A 16,062-nucleotide genomic window follows, 5' to 3' on the forward strand; every position below is an offset into this window, starting at 1 on the left:
AGGGTGGAGTGGGAGGCCAGGTGCAGATGTGGAGAGGGGGCCAGAGGGCAGCTGAGAGGGCTCGTGCCAGTTGACCCTGCTGTGTGCACGGCGGGGCTGTGGGGCTTGTGGCAACTGTGAAGCTGACTGAAGGTGGACGCGAGAAGAGCAGAGCTCTGGGACTCTTTCTGTAGGAATATTCATTAGTGTTGCAGAGCCGCTGGCCCTGAATTCTTCTGATTCTGTTCCCAATCCCTGAAAGAGATGTCTGAGAGAATTAAAAACCCCAGAATTCCTAGATACAGAACCTTATCTGAGCGTTGCTAGAGTTGAGTCAGTGTTCCAGCAAGATTTGTGTTTTTCATTAAGTAAAAGTTTTTAGGGTTTTTTTTGGCCGGCCACTCGTTCATGGAAGTGTTTTTATTATTTAGTTACAAAGGAGAAGGGCTCTGTTACCAGCCAGGTACTGAAACCAGCAGAGAAGCTCCTAAAACTGCTCTGTAGACTTTGAATTCAGTCACAGAATTAGATCCTATCACAGCATTTTGGACAGATCTTGTGAGCCTGTTTCACGATCCAGGTTTCACATTTGAAATTTAGAAAGTAAGTTTAAGGCCATATCCATGTGCAAGAAAATGTGTGTTAAAGCCAGCATTGGCCATTAAATATGGAGCGTAAGTGAACAAGTGATGTGTTCTACTTGGAATTCAGGTAGATCTCCCGCCTCACTCACTTCCCTTGACCTGTCACAGTCACACGTGTCCTCATGGCCTTCTGGGAGGAATAAATATTAACCATTTCTTCTGTCACAAGATTAATAAAGGCTGGGTTTGTAGGCTCCTGGAAGAATCTGGAATGGGATCTGTAGCAAAGTGTAGACCCTGGTTGACCTGTTTGCTAGGATTGCTCTTGATTTGGGAGCTTTTGCTCAGTTCTCCTAGATCAGTTAAGCTTTGATGTTTTTAGAAATGAAAGAGAACAGTCTTCCTAAATTTCCTGGGTAACAGATGCCTATCTGAACAGTGTAACCTTTTGCATACCCACCCCATGTGGGCATGTAGAAGTCACTCTGTCCTGACACATTAGGATGTATGGAGGTCGCCCACGTTCACAGAGCGTGTGATTGGCAGAGCCAGGTTGCCACCCAGGCTTGTTTCATCCTGAAGTTTGGGCATCGTTTTCTCCTGCAAACAGTCAAAAGTGTGTGCATCAGTAATTATGCACTGAATTGATTCCAGAGTTGAAAAAATCATGCTGTCTTAAATTTTAAATACGATTATGTTGTTCCAAAGAGGTTTAAGAAACACAGGGCTCTGGATAGGCCCTTCCTTAATGCTCTTGTTTTTAACTGTGGTGCTTTATTAATGAATTAGAACTGATTTTGGTCAAGGCCATGAAAATAAGCCTGGAAAAAAGAGGCAAACATTGTCATCTGGTGAGCATTTTGGATTATTTCCCCTTCCCCAATTACTTGTATGATCTGATGCGCTCTGGTTGGGGCCAGGAGCTTGCCTGTGCATCAGTTTCCCACTTCAGCCCTTTCGGGTGGTGACTGATGCCTGGCAGCTGTCCATACAGAGGTGGCATGTGGTGCTCTCACCCAGGCACTGGGGGTCCTGGGTCCCTAAAGGGGTCATTGTGGCTGCCAGAAATTATTGAAACGTGAATCACTGGGCCAAGTAGCATCTCAACAAGTCTGTGACATCATTTTGTCCGTAAGTCTCTGGACTGTCCAGAGCTCCCGGAGCAGAGCCACTCTGCAGACCTGCTGGCAGATGCGCCCTGGGCTGGGTTGGCACCAAGTGTCCGGCTTCCAGGACTGGTGGCAGCGCTTTAAACAAATGTGTAAAAAAGTGTTTTTCTGTTTGTGCTGGGCTTACACGAAGCAGATGCATGAAGTGGATTCTGTATTTCATTTCTGCAGGAATTAAAACCCTTTTGCTGCTGGCAAGGCTGACAGGTGATCGAGCAGGACAAATGACTGCATTTGGTCATGTTGGGAACACCTGTCATCCTTCTCAAAGCCAAGAGGCGTCTTGTGCCCTCCATTCCTGCTTGAGAGGAAACGTTGTGGGACTCGGGCAAAGCTGCAATCTGGCAGCTTCCAGAATGTGTCGTTTCCAGAGCCTGGGGTACCTGGAGCCAGGAACGGCTTGGTTTTGCTGGTAGTTCTCCTCCTTTGGGAAGGTCTCTATCTAGAGGAGGATGGGCTTTGGGTGCGCGTGGCTTGTAACGGATGTGGCCGTCAGCGCTGTCGGTCCCAGGCTCGCTGTGGGACAGTCGGGCGGCAGGAGCCTGTGACGCGCCGTGAGCGTCTGCCCGCGGCCTCGCTCGTGATCGGGGCGGGACCTTGCGGGGCTCAGGCTGGCGATCCGGCAGCGGCATTCTCCTCTGTTGAAGGGTTGCTTTTTAGAGTTTGGGTGGGAACTTTTTTATTCCAGTGTCTCAGCTGCTTTCACTGGGCTTGGCTGACGGGGGAGAGAGCAGCCCCCTGGCGTCACGTGCTGGGGACCCTAGGCCCTGAGGGCAGCGGCCCCCACGAGGCCGGGTGTCCGTCTCCGTGGACAAGGGCCGGGAGCCCCCAGCGGGGTCAGAGGGCTTTGTTGAGTGCTGTGCGCCCGTCTCCGCCTCACTGGCCCGAGCCGCCCCCCCACCTCCGCGCCACGGCAGGTCGCCGCCGTGCTCAGGATGGGGAGGCCCCCGCGCCCGTGCTCACGGGCCTCGCGCTCCTGCAGGAGGAGGAGGAGCAGGAGGAGGAGGATGACGACGAAGACGACGACGACACCGACGACCTGGACGAGCTGGACACCGACCAGCTGCTGGAGGCGGAGCTGGAGGAGGATGAGAACAACGGGAACGCCGGGGAGGACGGGGACAACGACTTCTCTCCCTCTGACGAGGAGCTGGCCAACCTGCTGGAGGAGGGGGAGGAAGGGGAGGACGAGGACTCGGAGGCGGACGAGGAGGTGGAGCTCATCCTGGGAGACAGTGAGTGTGGCGGTGCTGCCCGTCGGCCCAGCCCTGCGCGCGGGAGGGAGGCGGTACTGCCCGGGGGCGGCGCGTCCCTCCGTCCTTCCCTCGCTGCTGTTGGCACTGCCCACCCCGTTTGCCCCCCAGCCCTGGGCGGTATGTGGGACGCACAGCTGCCATGCCTTCCGGGCTGCATGGGCTCAACAGAGGCCCTGACACTGGCGATGAGCCTGAGGTGGCCCAAGCCCAGGGAGGGTGCGGAGCAGGCTCAGAGCTCTGTCTCCAGCGCCCAGGCCGTGGCAGAGGGGCCGTGCGCCGACCCTGATGGCGTGCAGAGCGGTTAGGACCTCCGGCTCCTGGCAGCCGTACGCCGAGGGCACACAGGTCTCAGGTGCCCGCGGGGTCTGGCGCGGGCCGAGGCTCCCCCGGGCTCCCGCTCCTCCCCAGTGGTCGGGCCCTGCTTGTCCTCGTGGGCCCAGGAGCACGGGTTTCCCACCATCCCGGGCCGCACCTCATCCTCTCGGTTTCTTCAACTCTCAGGTGCAGTGAGGAGGGAGTCCCAGAGGCTGTGGCTGCACGGCCCGGGAGCTGTGGGCAGGTTTCACGGCCTCACAATGGTGGCAGGGCCTTTCCTTCTGGACGGGCTCCTCTCCCTGATTTTGCTTGGCCACACATGGTTTAGCCACTTCGTCTGGAAGGTTCCTTTTGCTGCCACCTCATTTTGCCCCTTTCCTGATTGTTGCAAAGGTGCCCGAGAAGGCAGAGGGCCAAGCAGGGGCTCCTCGTGTGCGAGACGCAGCGCCACCATCCTGGCTCCCCTGGCGTTGCCGTGCCCGCCTGGGCCTTGTCAGGAATTTGCTCCCTGCAGAGGCTGCACAGAAAGTGAGGAGGAATGGATCCTGGGTTGGCTCTGCTGCCTTTTTGAGGCCCTCTGAGCAGAAATCACCCTGTTGCTTGGCTTCAGCCTTCGTGTAGCTGCCCCAGGGCCGGGCAGCCTGTGCCCGTGCCTGCGGCCCTCAGAGGCCCGGGGCTGTGTGCGCTGCTCACTGTGGCCCCACAGGCCCGGCGCCCCGTAGGGGGCGCCAGGTCAAAGCCCTTTAACAGGTAAGAGCAGGAGGCCCCAGGGGACTCCGTTGCCAACAAGTCCGCTCTTGAGCCCCTCCCAGGAGCTAAGTGGTGTTTTCTTCTTTCTGGAAGCAGGTAGTTGCCTGGCTCGGGCGTCTGAGTGCAGGCGCTTCCTTCCCAAGAGCTCCGCGAGCCTAGGGTAACGTGGGCTCCTTCCTACCTTTCAGCCGACAGCTCGGACAACTCGGACCTGGAAGATGACATCATCTTGTCCCTGAATGAGTGAGGGGCCGTCGCCGCGCGGGAAGAGGGTTCCTGGCAGGCGACAAAGCGGTCACGAGTCGGGAACACCGCCCCTTGCCTTTTAAGGAACCGCGGGCCCTGCTGCGCGCAGAGGGTCCTGGCGCAGGAAGTCCCGCTGGAGCCGGGGGTCCTTCTGAAAGACAGCGACACGCGCAGCCGGCCACGGGCCCGGGCGCCGCTCCCCCTTCTCCTGGGGTGGGCGTCTTCCTCAAGGGGGGAAATTAAAAAAGACACGTCTCTCGGGTTATTTCACGATATATTTTCTTTGTATAATGTTCTTTACTTAAAGAACAAGAAATAGTTTTTTATGAAATGTAAAAAGAAAAAAAAAAACGCATTTATAACCGAGGGCATGAACTTATATCCACCAGGTCTCTTGTCCCTGCACTTCATTTTCTGTGGAAGAAAATCATGTCTGAAGAACAAGAGGCATTTTTACATACATATTTAAATGAAAGGAAAATCATGGTTTCTTAAATTGATAAGGATTAAGAATATTTTATTATAAATATAATATATGATTTTTACCCGGTTTTGTTGCCTCACGTGCGGTCAGGTTCATGTTCCCCTCCAGGCCAGAGGTGGGGGTGCGGCGCCGGGTGCCGGGCGGCCGTGGCTAGTGGGTCTGTGGGGCCGAGGGAGCTTAGGGTGTAAATTCACTCCCTCTGTTTTCCTTTGTGATTCAGTTTTCCAGCAATCTTTTTTTGTTTTTCTCCCCAATGTGGAAATTACAAATCAAAGGCCTTTTTCTTTAATGTAAAGTGTATTTATTTAAAAAAAAATACAAAATAAACTACAAGTCTGTCTGTCTTTGTTTATAGCCTTTCCCTGTTCTTGTACCCCAGCAGCTCCGCCCCTCCCCTCAGCCCTGGCCAGGCCCCGGGAGGCGCCTCCAACGCAGCCGGGGGGCAGAGGCGCTTAGTGTCTGTCCCCTGGGGGACCACGTGGCAGAGGGGGCCCATCCGTGCGGACACCCCTCTCCCGGGCTCTGGACGGAGGCCTCCCCGCCCTCGCACAGCTCGGTGGAGCCAGGAAGCCACTGGTTAGGGCCTGGGAGCTTTCGGAGCAACGTGCTGGCAAAGCCAAGGGGCACGAGGGCCCTGGCTGTCCCTGTGGCCGGGTGACTGTCTCCCGGGCAGCTCCTCAGTCAGCAGCCATGCTGACGCCTGGGCACCCCACCCTGGCGCCCGCCCTCCCTCTCACCCTGCCACCCCCCCCCCCCCACAGTCCGTCCGGGGCCCTAGTCGCTCTGCCTCTGGGTTTGCCCAGGGTCCTACAGCCGGAGGCCCCTCCCTCTGCTGGGAAGAGGGGACACGGCTGGTTGTGAATAAACAAGCGAGACGAGATGCTAGAACTCACCAGGGGCTGGGAAAGCCTGCCGGGCCTTGGAGCCCTGTGCTCTGTGTCACACACCCTTCCCGGAACGCTTGGGCCTCGAGAGAGCCGCAGTCTCAGCTCTTAGGTCGCTTCGTGCCTCGGCCTAAACAGGTTGCTAACACCTAACCGGTGGGGCAGAATATGTTACCAGAAAACCTGGTAAGACTAGGAAGAGCAAGAACACCGTGTTCTGGTCATTAACTGGGCCACAGCTCCCCAAACTCTGCCCACAGCCCCTGGGGGGCACCCGCGGTCTCCCAGGTGGGGGTGGGGCCTCCCCCAGGAAAGCAGGGTTCTGGCTGCTTTGACAACACGCCCTCCGGGAGGCAGCCTCAGGGGCCAAGGGAACATCAGCCCTCACCTGGTCTCCAGTCACTGAGGAAGAGACGTGGAAGGCCAGCTCAGGCAGGCGGAGGTGCTGGGCGCCCCCAGGCAAACTCTTCTCTCTCTCGGGCATCTGAGCCCCTCCGCCGGCGCCTTGTGCCCAGCACCCGTGCCAGAGGTCACAAGCCTGCTGTGGTTCAAGAGCCAAAGAGGTGGCTGAGCAGCGGGTCTGGGAGCAGGAGGGGGAAGGCCCACCGCCAAACCAGTTCTCGACGGCAGCACCTGCCCTGAAGGGCGACAAGGCCAGGGTGGAGGTGTCCTCCTCGACCAGGCTGCTCGCAGGTTCCTGTCCGGGAAAGCCGGGAGGCGGTGCACCCTGGGCCCTGAGCGCGCACTGGGGGGGCCGCCCGAGGAGTGTGCACTGCGCTCGGGCAACAGCTCTGGCCTGTGACCCAGGCCTTTGTGGAGGAACTGCAGGAAGCAGTGATGCCTCCACCACCCACCTCTCCTGCTCTTGGCAGCGCGTGCCGCCCTGCAGTGTGGCCCTGGTTCAAGAGCAGATGGGCATGTCTGACGTCCCTTGGGTTGACACTCCATTACCAACAAGCGGGAGCCACAGCTCCCCATCCGCCCATCTCCCCGGTCCTGGGAAGACCTGTCACTGTCCTCACGGAGGCGTGCATCCTCCATGCAGGTCACACCGACTCTCAAAACACCCAGATGTCACCTGCGCTGCCTCGTGCCAACAGGAGAATGGCAGGGCCCTTGGAAGCTGGAGGTCCTGCTCTCCCTGAGCCCCGACTGGGATCCTTTGGGAACATCCAAGCAGCCACACAAACATACCTAAGAGTGGCATTGGGGCCGAGCGCTATGGTGACAGCTGCTGTGTGACGGGTTTCCTGCCCTGGCCCTGACGCTGCTGGCCACATGGCTTTTCAGAGACAAGGGGCCACAGGCCACAAGGCCCCACCCTTCCCTCCCAGCCCTGCTTGCACAGCTGTGAGCCTTGTGCTGCACACACCCCAGCGATGGCCTGCCTTTCCTCACACAAGCCCTTCTCCCAGTGTCCCCACTTCCCCAGCGTGGGGCAGGAGGCCCGGCCTCACCCCCTTCCCCCCCCCCCCCCGGGCATGTCATATCCACTAGTAAGAGCATCTTCCTACCTACCACTGCTCCGTAGCCACACTATGCCACTGAGTTCTGCAGTGCAGGGTCTCGGGGTCCCCACAAAACTCTGGTACTGGGCAACAGCCCCCAACGCCCGAAGACAAACTCAACCACCAGATGAAGTTAGGAATAAAGTAGTGAGAGCTGCCTCCCAGCCTCCACTCCAGCATGTGGCCTCCGCCCCAGGGGCCTGGGGCAGCTGCAAGGGGGCAGCAGGGAGGGAGCTGGCACGGCTGGTGCCATCGCCGCGGCAGGCTCCTCCCTGTCGCTGCAGGGCCACACACCTACCCTCGGGCCTCCAGAGGCTGCGCTGCCCAACAGCAGCAGCTCCGACCCACAGACCCGCACGGGGCGGGAAAACAAGAGCCGCGCCAGCTGCAGGCCCGGGCTCAGCCTCCTCTGCAGGGCTCCACTGGGGCCGGCAGGGCTGCCCGCCTCAGCCGGGGTGAAACCCAGTGTGGGCAGCACCCCAGCTCAGCCCAGAGCCTCCTCGCGCCAGGATGCAGAGACTGGGAGGAAGACAGGGCATCTGTGGGCACGCGCTGGGGCGACTGCAGCTCTTCTGAGAAAAAAACTTGATTAAACCAGAACTCTGAACAGGATTAAAAATTCATCCTCTGACAAAGGCTTTACTGACAACTTTCCATACAGTTAATCAAAAAATAAAAAAATACAGAACACAGCAGACAGCATCTCGTACACTAGAAACCAACGTGACAGGGGTCCCTTCTCATGGCTGGAAGCAAGCCCGGAAACCTAAGAACGTGGCTTCGGTGGGGTCAGGACCCCGGTTCCCCACCAGACGACCTGAAACCACCCAGCAGAGAATTCACCCCGAGGGGTGGCGCGGAGGGGCGTCAGCTGCGACAGTGGCCGCCGTGGCGGAGGCGGCGCGGGGCTAGGCGGTGTCCCTCACTATGACCACCACCATGTGCTCCTCCTCCAGCCTGCCCAGGGTCCTCAGCGCCGCCTGCAGGTACTGCTGCGCGAAGGCGCAGGGCGGGAAGGCGTAGAGCATGCCCGTGCTGTCCCTGCCCTTGGAGCCGCCCACGGGCAGGCTGATCACCCCCGCCGCCTGCTTCTGCTTCAAGTAGGAGACTAGGTTCCTGAGCAGCCGCCTCTGCAGGCCAGGCTCCACCGCCGGCGTCCCCTCGGCGCCCAGCCCGCCGGGGGCCGCCTGCGTGGCGAGGAGCACCGCGTAGCCGTTGGGGCTCCCCTGCTTGATGCGCCGCGTGACCTCGTCGAGCTTGGGCTGGTCCAGCCGCAGGCGCTGCGCGATCTTGAGCTGCGTCAGCCTGCTCCCGGAGGCGTGGTCTTTGAGGAGGCCGCTGATGACGCCCTGGTCCCCTTCCAGGACGTGCATGGCTGTCGGGAAGCAGCTGTTTTTCAGCACCAGCAGCCCGGCCCAGCCCAGCGGCAGCGTCTGGGCGTACTCCGAGAGGCTCTTGAGCTTCTTGGCCTCGTGCCTCGGCTCCTCCAGCGGCCTGGGCTCGGCCTCGGCGGGGCGGTGATTGCGCTCGCCCTCTCGCTTCTTCCCGTGGGAGGGGTCCGCGGCCTCGTGGTGGTGGTGGTGGCCGCGCTCCTCGGCGCCGTGCCTGCTGTTGCTCAGGGAGTTGCTGCCCGCCTCCTTGGCCCCTTCGCCGGCGTGGTTCTCCTTGCGGCTGCGCTCAGGGGTGCGGTCGGAACCCCGGTCCGCCGGCTGCCCACCACCCTTGGTCCTGCTCCGCTCCTCGTAAGGGGAGTGGGTGGCCCTCCCGCGCTCACTGGAGAGGCTCCTCCGCTTCCGCCTCTCGTCCCAGGGCTTGGGTGGGCCCCGCTCCCCGTCGCCTCCCCAGCGCTCCCCGCTGCGGCTGCGCACAGAGCGGCCGTAGCCCTCCAGGCTGTTCCTGCGGTCGCCGCCCTTGCCCGGGCCGGCCCAGTCCCCTTCCAGAAAGGCCCGCTCTCGGTCCGAGTAGAGGAGGTGCGGCGGTGTCCGGTCCCGCACCCGCAGCTCGGCGTCCAGGCTGCGGTGCCGGGGGTACCCGTCGGGCAGCAGCTCGTAGTGCACCGGCAGCGGGGAGGGCTGGTACTGCTGCGGGTATCGCGTCTCCTCCGCCTTCGCGAAATCCACGCGCAGCCTGCGCTCCGGGCCGCCCAGCGGGAAGCCCCGCATTTTCGCACAGGCGGCCTGCGCCGCGTCCAAGCTCTCGTACTGGATGTAGGCAAAGCTGTCCCCCTTGACGTGGTCGATGGTCCGGATGCTCCCGAAGCGGTCGAACTCCCGGGCCAGGGCTGCCAGCGAGGTGTTGGGTCCCAAGCCGCCCACCCAGAGGCGGGTGGTGGGGTTGGCCTTGCCGTAGCCGATCTTGATGGGGTTGCGGCCGACCACCCGGCCCGACATGGCCACCTTGGCCCTGTGGGCCATGTCAAGGTTCTGGAACTTGAGGAAGGCGTAGGCGCCACCCTGGCCGCGGGCGGGCCGCTTGATAACCACCTCCTCAATGATGCCGTACTTCTCGAAGGCCCGGCGCAGCTCCACCTCAGACACGCTGTGGTCCAGGTTCCCGATGAAGAGGTTGCGCGTGGCGCGCTGGTCGTCCTCGGGCATCAGGTCCTCCTCGCACACCGCGGGGTAGCCGTAGGGGCGCCCGCGGTCGTCGTACAGCCCGTAGTAGTCCAGGGCCCGCTCCCGGGACAGCCCAACGGCCGCGGCGGCCGCGTCCAGGGCGAAGGCGGCGGCGGCGTGGCGGGCGCGCGGCTCACGCAGCGGCGGGGCGGCCACGGGGGACAGCGAGCGCTGCTTGTACTGGTAGCCGCTGTGCAGCGGCAGGTACCCCAGCGGGTCGGCGGGCGCGGGCGGCCCGGGGGGCGGCGTGGAGGCGGCGGCGCTGCTGCTGCTACTGCGCCGGCTGCTCCCGCCGCCGCCGCGCAGGTACACGGGCTCCACCTTAAGCGGCCGGTCGTAGAGCAGCAGCTGGCGGGCCAGGGCGTGCTGGCGGGCCTCGCGCGCGTCCTGCGGGTGCCGGAAGTTCACGTAGGCCACGCGGCCCAGCTCCGGCGTGTGCGACAGGCGCAGGCTGATCTCCCCGAAGCGCTTGAACTGGTGGAAGAGCCGGTCCTCCAGGTGCTCGGCGGGCAGCGCGGGGCTCAGGCTGCTGATGAGCAGCGTCTTGTACTCGGACGCGGCTGCCGACGAGCCGGGGCCCGCGGGCTCGGCCCCGGGCGGCGGCGGCGGTGGTGGCGGCGGCGGCGGCAGCGGAGACGCGCGAGGCGAGGCGCTTGCCGCGCCCGGGTCCCCCGAGGCCTTGCCGCCGCGTCCCCCGCCGCCGGCGCCCGAGCCTGAGGAGCGACCGCTGCTCGCCCGGTGGTTCGCGTCCCCGGCGCCGCGGCCGTCGCGATGCCCGCCCCCGCCGCCCCCGCTGCCGCGGAGCTTGTCGCGGGCCCGCGCGGGGACCGGGTGCTTGGCGCCGCCCGAGGCCTTGTGCGCCGCCCGCCGCCCGCCCGCCTCGGCCTCCCGTTCGCGCTCCCGCGGCCGCTTGGCCGATGAGGATGAGCCGCGCCCGCCGGGGCTCGAGTCCCGCTCGCTCTGCCTCTTCATGGCGCCGGCGCGGCGGGCGGGCGGGCGGCCCGCAGGCCCCTCACAGCGGCGGCGGCGGCGGCCTAGGAGGCAGCGCCCCCGGCGCCGCCATCTTGGACAAAAGGACTCGGCGCGGCGGTGGCGGCGGAGAGAGGCGGGAGCGGCGCCCAGGGCCGGGCATCACGTTATCAGGCTGCGCCGGCCGCGCCACGTGACCCCCGCGAGGGGCGGGCCGAGGCTGCGCCGGGTGTGTCATCAGGCCGCGCCGCCGCACGCCACGTGATCTGAGGGCGGCCACAGCGTTCTGGCGCCACCGCGTGGCCGAGGCCGGGACTGCACGGCCTCCGGAGTGCTGGCGAGACCCGGGCCTCTCGCTTCCGACTCGCGCCGCGCCTGCCCGGCGGCCACTTCCGTAGGGTCCCCAGTCCCGTATCTCCGAGCGGCCGCGTAAAGGCCATGAGAACCGTGTCGTACTAGTCGAATGCACGAAACTGCCGGGGCGCCCGGGCCCCTCGGCTGCGCCGCGAGCGGACAGCGGGCTGCGTCAGCTCCGCTCTGCGCACTCACCTCTCGTCCAGGGCCGGCCTTAGCTCCGCGGTGACGGGAAGGCATCCTGTCCAGGAGCCTGAGCCCCTCGGGGAAGCACCTTCTTCGGGGCGAGCTGCCGGAGGAACCGCAGACCCTGACCGCCTCGCCGCTGCAGCCACGGTGGGAGGAGCGCACCGCGCCTTCCTCCTCCCCAAATCCACAGCCCTCGTGGGGGCAGCCTTATGTGAACACCTGCACCTTCGCGGGACCTCCCGAAGCCGGCTTCCAGAGGCGGAGTTAACACCTTCGTGGACCGGCTTGGACGGCAGCCCGAGAGTGTAAGTTGGATGCTGTCCCTGCTCCCGGGCGCAGTGCGGCCTGGAGAACGCAGGCTTACGGTGCTGGGCTGAGACCCGCCACCTCCTGACTTCTGGCTCCAGCCATGTACTTTTCAGCGACCATCAGGGGTCAGATCTCAACAGTCCGTCTAAGGGCCCAAGCAGGGAGGTCGGGCCTGGGCAGTGGCTCGGCCTTCTTGCCTTCCGCTCATACAGGGGGCCGCAGAGGTGCCAAGGGTGGGACTGCTGCTGCTGAGCCTCAGCGACCACTGTAGGCGCTGGGAAGGCCCCTTACACAGGCGTCCTGAATTTAGGGCCCTCACAGATGCTGAGGACAGGCCAGTGCTTCGTCCTTCCCTTCCGGTGGTCTCCATCCAGCCACAGCTCAGGTGGACAACTGGCTTTCAAGCGCCAGCCCGGCAGAGGAACCACACCACCAGTTCCCACCACTCGTTCCCTTTGGGGCCAAGTCCTCAGGAGTTGTGCACTGATCCAGGGTAAACAAAAGCAAAAGGAAGCCTCTTTCTGGCTCTGTACAAACTACTGCCAGTCTTGCAAAACCTCAAGCAGGCATCAGGGGCTTGGGTCTGACACTACACCACAAAGTTGGGTGAGCAAGTTCCTGTCCAGGTCGGCACGGCACTTGCAGGCAGCCAAGTCAAGAGCATCTTTAGAAGTGTGACAGAAGTCACCACACGTGCTCACTCCTCATCACAGAAAGCCACCCTGAACATACCTTCCGTCCTGTTTACACTCAGCGCCCCAGTGTAAAACCCCTGCACAGCAGACTCAGTCCCACGCTGAGCACGAAGCCTCCAGCCCCTGGCGTGGGACTTCTACCCCAGGCCACTGCAGGGGCGTATCAAGCCCAGTCTCCTCCCTAGCCCTTCACACGCCCACAGGCATCAGCCCGTGTCCCACCCTGTATCCAGCACTGAGGGCTGGGCAGCAGAGAAGCTACCTGGCAACTGTCAATCAGAAAAGCATTAACTGGTGTGGTCTTCAGTAGGGGCAGAACCGTATTTCAGTATTCACTTTAATTCTCCAAGGACAGCTAAAAATGTTCTTCCTTTAATAAAAAAATCCCAGACATACTTTGAAGTCCTAGAGTAAACCAGCAACAGAAGGAAACAGCCCCCCTTGGGGGCGCTGTACAGCCAGCATCCTCAGGAAAGCCCCAGGCTTCACACTTGACAGGGTCAGGAGCCCACCTAAAAATAAATTACAAAAGGCTTTTGGGGAAGACACAGCTGAACTGTTTTTTCCCTCAGGTGTAGCAGGGATCCTCCAACTACAACTCAGTCCGTGAACTGGCCGCCTTGGGGGCGTATTTAGGCATCAGGTCGTCGATCCTGCGGATGTAGTCCGACTTCTCTGCGCAGCCTTTGCACGTCTCTCCCCAGTCGTCCAGGATCTTCTTCAGCTCTTTGACTCGGAGCTTCTTCAGGTCCACTGTGCTCAGGTCAATCTGCTTGTCTGGAGGAGAGAGCAGGGAAAGTAACTAGCTGGGCGGGCACGGCTAGGGGCCCCCACGGTCCAGGTGGGTCACCCCTGCACAGCACACCAGCCCTGCACACAGGCAGCCATATTGGTCACAGCGGGGGAGGCACCTCCTGCTGCCCGGACCCCTTCAACCGGAAGGCTGGTCTCATGCTGGCAGTGTCCACCACAGGGCATCAGTGTCACCAGGGACAGGGAGGGAGGCCACACGGTCCCTGCAGAAGGAATGTGGCTCCCACTCCAAGTGCTTCTCAAGTGGTCATAGCAAAGGTCAAGGTCACTGTAGAATGACAGCTTCAGGGTGACAGAGCACACAGGCCCCCCAGCTTCAATTTCCCGACACAGGCCCCGGTCAGGAGCTTATGCTCCACGACCACCTGCAGCCACAGGGAGACCTTGAGCCACTTGCACCTGTCCCAGGATCACTCTCTGAGGACTAGGCCTCCTTGACACAAGTGGGCGAGCACAAGCCCGTGGACACTCAAGTCACAATAGGATACGTTGCTGTTTAAATTTTACAGAAGAGGACAGCTGTTCCCGCCCTGACTCTTTCTTAAGACTTCACTGTTTTTTCCACGGAGATGCATTCACCAAGAGATGCTTGGGCACCATAACTCCTAGGCTTCCTGTCTGGACACAGCATTTCTTCTCAAAAAACTAAAAAAGACTGTTGGGCCTTCAGAGCTTGCAGCCAGGACAAGCCTGTTAAACAAACCTAAGTCAGAACACATCCCTTCTCTGCTCAAAAACGAATGTTTCCAACTTCACTCAGACCAACAGCCAAATCTTCGCCAACCTGCAAGGCCCTCTGTGACCTGCCCACCCACCGGTCCCGCAGCCGGCTCGTCTGTCTCGGGTGCTCTTCCACTGGCTACCCCTGCCACCTCCTCGGTAAGGCCTCCTCTGACCCCCGCCCACCACGCCGCCAGATCTGCTCCAGCCCTGTGCCCCAGCACTGCCTTCCCTGCTGTGCAGCTCCTCTCCCAGCTAGGAAGGAGACTCCATGACACCTGGGGGCAGAGGGTCGGGGTCACCAGGCCTGGCCACACTCACCGTACTTCAGCTCACAGATCTGGCTGTCCTTCTTCTGGAGCTTCTCACAGATCTTCTCCACAGGGATGTGGTGGGCCAGGGGCTTTGACACCTCGTTGATGATCTTGGTGGCTGCATCATCTGTGGCCCCAATGTAGTAACACTGAAGCAAGAAAAAGACAGTGGCCTTCAAGAGGCGCCACTCGAGAGCCATCTCCACCAAAACGTGGACGTCTCAAAACCTTTCCTTTCCCTGCCAGGGCCTCCTTTTCCCATGCATTGCCTGCACTAGCAGCAGATCCAGTCGGTGTAAACCCTGGGCTTGTACTAATGCTCAGCCACCAGATGAGTTTAACAGTCACCAGGGCTCAAATCTTCAAACAGACAAAGCAGGGACCGCCCGGGAAATTTCTGCTTTTGTTTCCTCAGGGTTCTTGTCCTGATTTGGCCCTGGCCTACCCCCTGCACACTCGCTACCCTCTCCTGTTCTCTGGCCAGCTATGCCCTCTGCCTGGGATGCTCATTCTCTCCCCAGACGAGGACCCTTCCCTGGAGACCGCGGCTGCTCTGCCCTAACCAGCCCTGTCCACAGTAGCGCCCTGGCCCATCTGCTTTGGGGCACTCACTGCCACGGCGCCACTGGTTTGCCTGATTGTCATCTCTACCCCCTGACGTCCCCAGTGCCCAAGAGGGGCTTGTCACACCAACGGGGTACAAAAAAGCCCCAAAGGCAGAACACACGAAGCGCTCGGTCCCCACCAGCTCCCCGACAGGCAAGGGCGCCTCGGCACGAGCCGACAGGGGGAGCCTCCTACGGAGCCCGGGGTTAACCGCGGGCCCAGGCCAGCTGGGGAGGCGCACAGCTACTCACCAGCCGATTCTCTTTGCCCCTGGTTTCGCGGCAGTACTTTATAAGTTCTTTTTCAATAGAGGCTGGTGAGAATGTGACATCTCTGTCTTTGAGGTCCTGGTAAAATCTTCCCAGATAAGAGATACAAACTGGAGGAGAGGGGAGGGGGACGCTCAGCTACGATCCACGGCAGGGACCCCGCCAGCAGTGTTAACGGGGACACGCAGAGGGTGTCTTCCTGCCGCCGTTCTCAGGGGCGGGCGGCGGGCAGAGCCCAGGCCCGCGGGGAACGGGCACCACCCGGTGACCCACGCAGAGCGCCCACTCCTTCGAGTTGAAGCTGAGGCTGAACACGGTAGACACGGACTCGCCGCGACCCCAATGGGCAGCCGGGAGCTGGACAACGGCGGCCCCGACGCCGGGCGCGCCTCGCACCCGGAAGGCCCTCGAGCCCGCAGCCCGGCCGCTCCGCGCAGGGAGGGCCGGCCCCGGCGTCCCCCCTCAGCCAACTTCCCAGCCCGCGCCCCCTGCACCTTCGCAGTCGCCCGGCCGCAGCGCCTGGCCGCCCGGCAGCACGCTCAAGACCAGCGCCACCGCCAGCCCGCGCGCGGCCCACATCCTCCTCCTCGGCCGCCGCCGCCGCCGCCGCTGCCGCCCGACTGAACCGCGCCCGTCGCGCCGCGCCGCACCGCCTCCGAGCCATGCCGCGGCTCCCCATTGGCGGGGCGCCCACGCCCCTCCCACACGCGGCATCCCCATTGGTCCCCGTGCCTCGGAGCCCAGACGGGCGGCTCCACGCTGCCCTTCCCCATTGGCTGGCGGTGCCGCCCGCCCTCGCTCCTAGACAGTTGTCGGGCGCGGATTGAACCAGGCTCGTGCGCCGGAAGCGGCTGCGCGACGGCGGAAGCAGTCCGGCCGCCATGTCGGGTAGGGGCAGCGGCCGCGCGCGCCCGGGCTGCCGCACTCGGAGCAGGAGGCCGCCACTGGCAGGGCCCGAGGGACTCGTTCCCTCCTTTTCCTTGAGCGGTCGCATGGGCGGGCACGCCGGCAGCGGCTGATCGGCACGGGGCGCC

The 16,062-nt window shown here is 62.3% G+C and overlaps 3 protein-coding genes across 4 annotated transcripts in view; 1 reads left to right on the forward strand and 2 right to left on the reverse strand.

Moving 5' to 3' along the window:
- Positions 1 to 5,130, forward strand: part of DCAF1 (DDB1 and CUL4 associated factor 1) — a 56,736-nt gene extending 51,606 nt beyond the window's left edge. For both annotated transcript variants that reach the window (XM_057487046.1, XM_036878459.2), the window contains 2 exons: positions 2,715 to 2,967; positions 4,242 to 5,130. In XM_057487046.1, the coding sequence (XP_057343029.1) occupies positions 2,715 to 2,967; positions 4,242 to 4,300 (312 nt within the window). In that variant the 3' untranslated portion in view covers positions 4,301 to 5,130. The remainder of the gene's footprint in view (positions 1 to 2,714; positions 2,968 to 4,241) is intronic.
- Positions 5,131 to 7,782: 2,652 nt separating this feature from the next.
- RBM15B (RNA binding motif protein 15B) lies at positions 7,783 to 10,769 on the reverse strand. Its single transcript, XM_036878460.2, has one exon. The coding sequence runs from the start codon at positions 10,760 to 10,762 to the stop codon at positions 8,084 to 8,086; it is 2,679 nt and encodes an 892-aa protein (XP_036734355.1). The 5' UTR covers positions 10,763 to 10,769; the 3' UTR covers positions 7,783 to 8,083.
- Positions 10,770 to 12,656: 1,887 nt separating this feature from the next.
- On the reverse strand, positions 12,657 to 15,763 carry MANF (mesencephalic astrocyte derived neurotrophic factor). Its single transcript, XM_036878461.2, has 4 exons — positions 15,523 to 15,763; positions 15,011 to 15,138; positions 14,161 to 14,302; positions 12,657 to 13,083 (listed from the first exon to the last, which is right to left on the reverse strand). The coding sequence occupies exons 1-4, from the start codon at positions 15,746 to 15,748 to the stop codon at positions 12,899 to 12,901; spliced, it is 681 nt and encodes a 226-aa protein (XP_036734356.2). The 5' UTR covers positions 15,749 to 15,763; the 3' UTR covers positions 12,657 to 12,898.
- Positions 15,764 to 16,062: the final 299 nt, after the last annotated feature.

This window comes from Manis pentadactyla, chromosome 1 (genome assembly GCF_030020395.1).
Source record: "Manis pentadactyla isolate mManPen7 chromosome 1, mManPen7.hap1, whole genome shotgun sequence".
Taxonomy (NCBI): domain Eukaryota; kingdom Metazoa; phylum Chordata; class Mammalia; order Pholidota; family Manidae; genus Manis; species Manis pentadactyla.

Coding starts and splice junctions, on each gene's coding strand:
- RBM15B (XM_036878460.2), bottom strand. CDS start 10,762: ATGAAGAGGCAGAGCGAGCGGGACTCGAGCCCCGGCGGGCGCGGCTCA.
- MANF (XM_036878461.2), bottom strand. CDS start 15,748: ATGGGGATGCCGCGTGTGGGAGGGGCGTGGGCGCCCCGCCAATGGGGA. Junction 15,139..15,522: donor GCGGCCGGGCGACTGCGAAG/GTGCAGGGGGCG, acceptor CCTCTCCTCCAG/TTTGTATCTCTTATCTGGGA. Junction 14,303..15,010: donor GGGGCAAAGAGAATCGGCTG/GTGAGTAGCTGT, acceptor TTCTTGCTTCAG/TGTTACTACATTGGGGCCAC.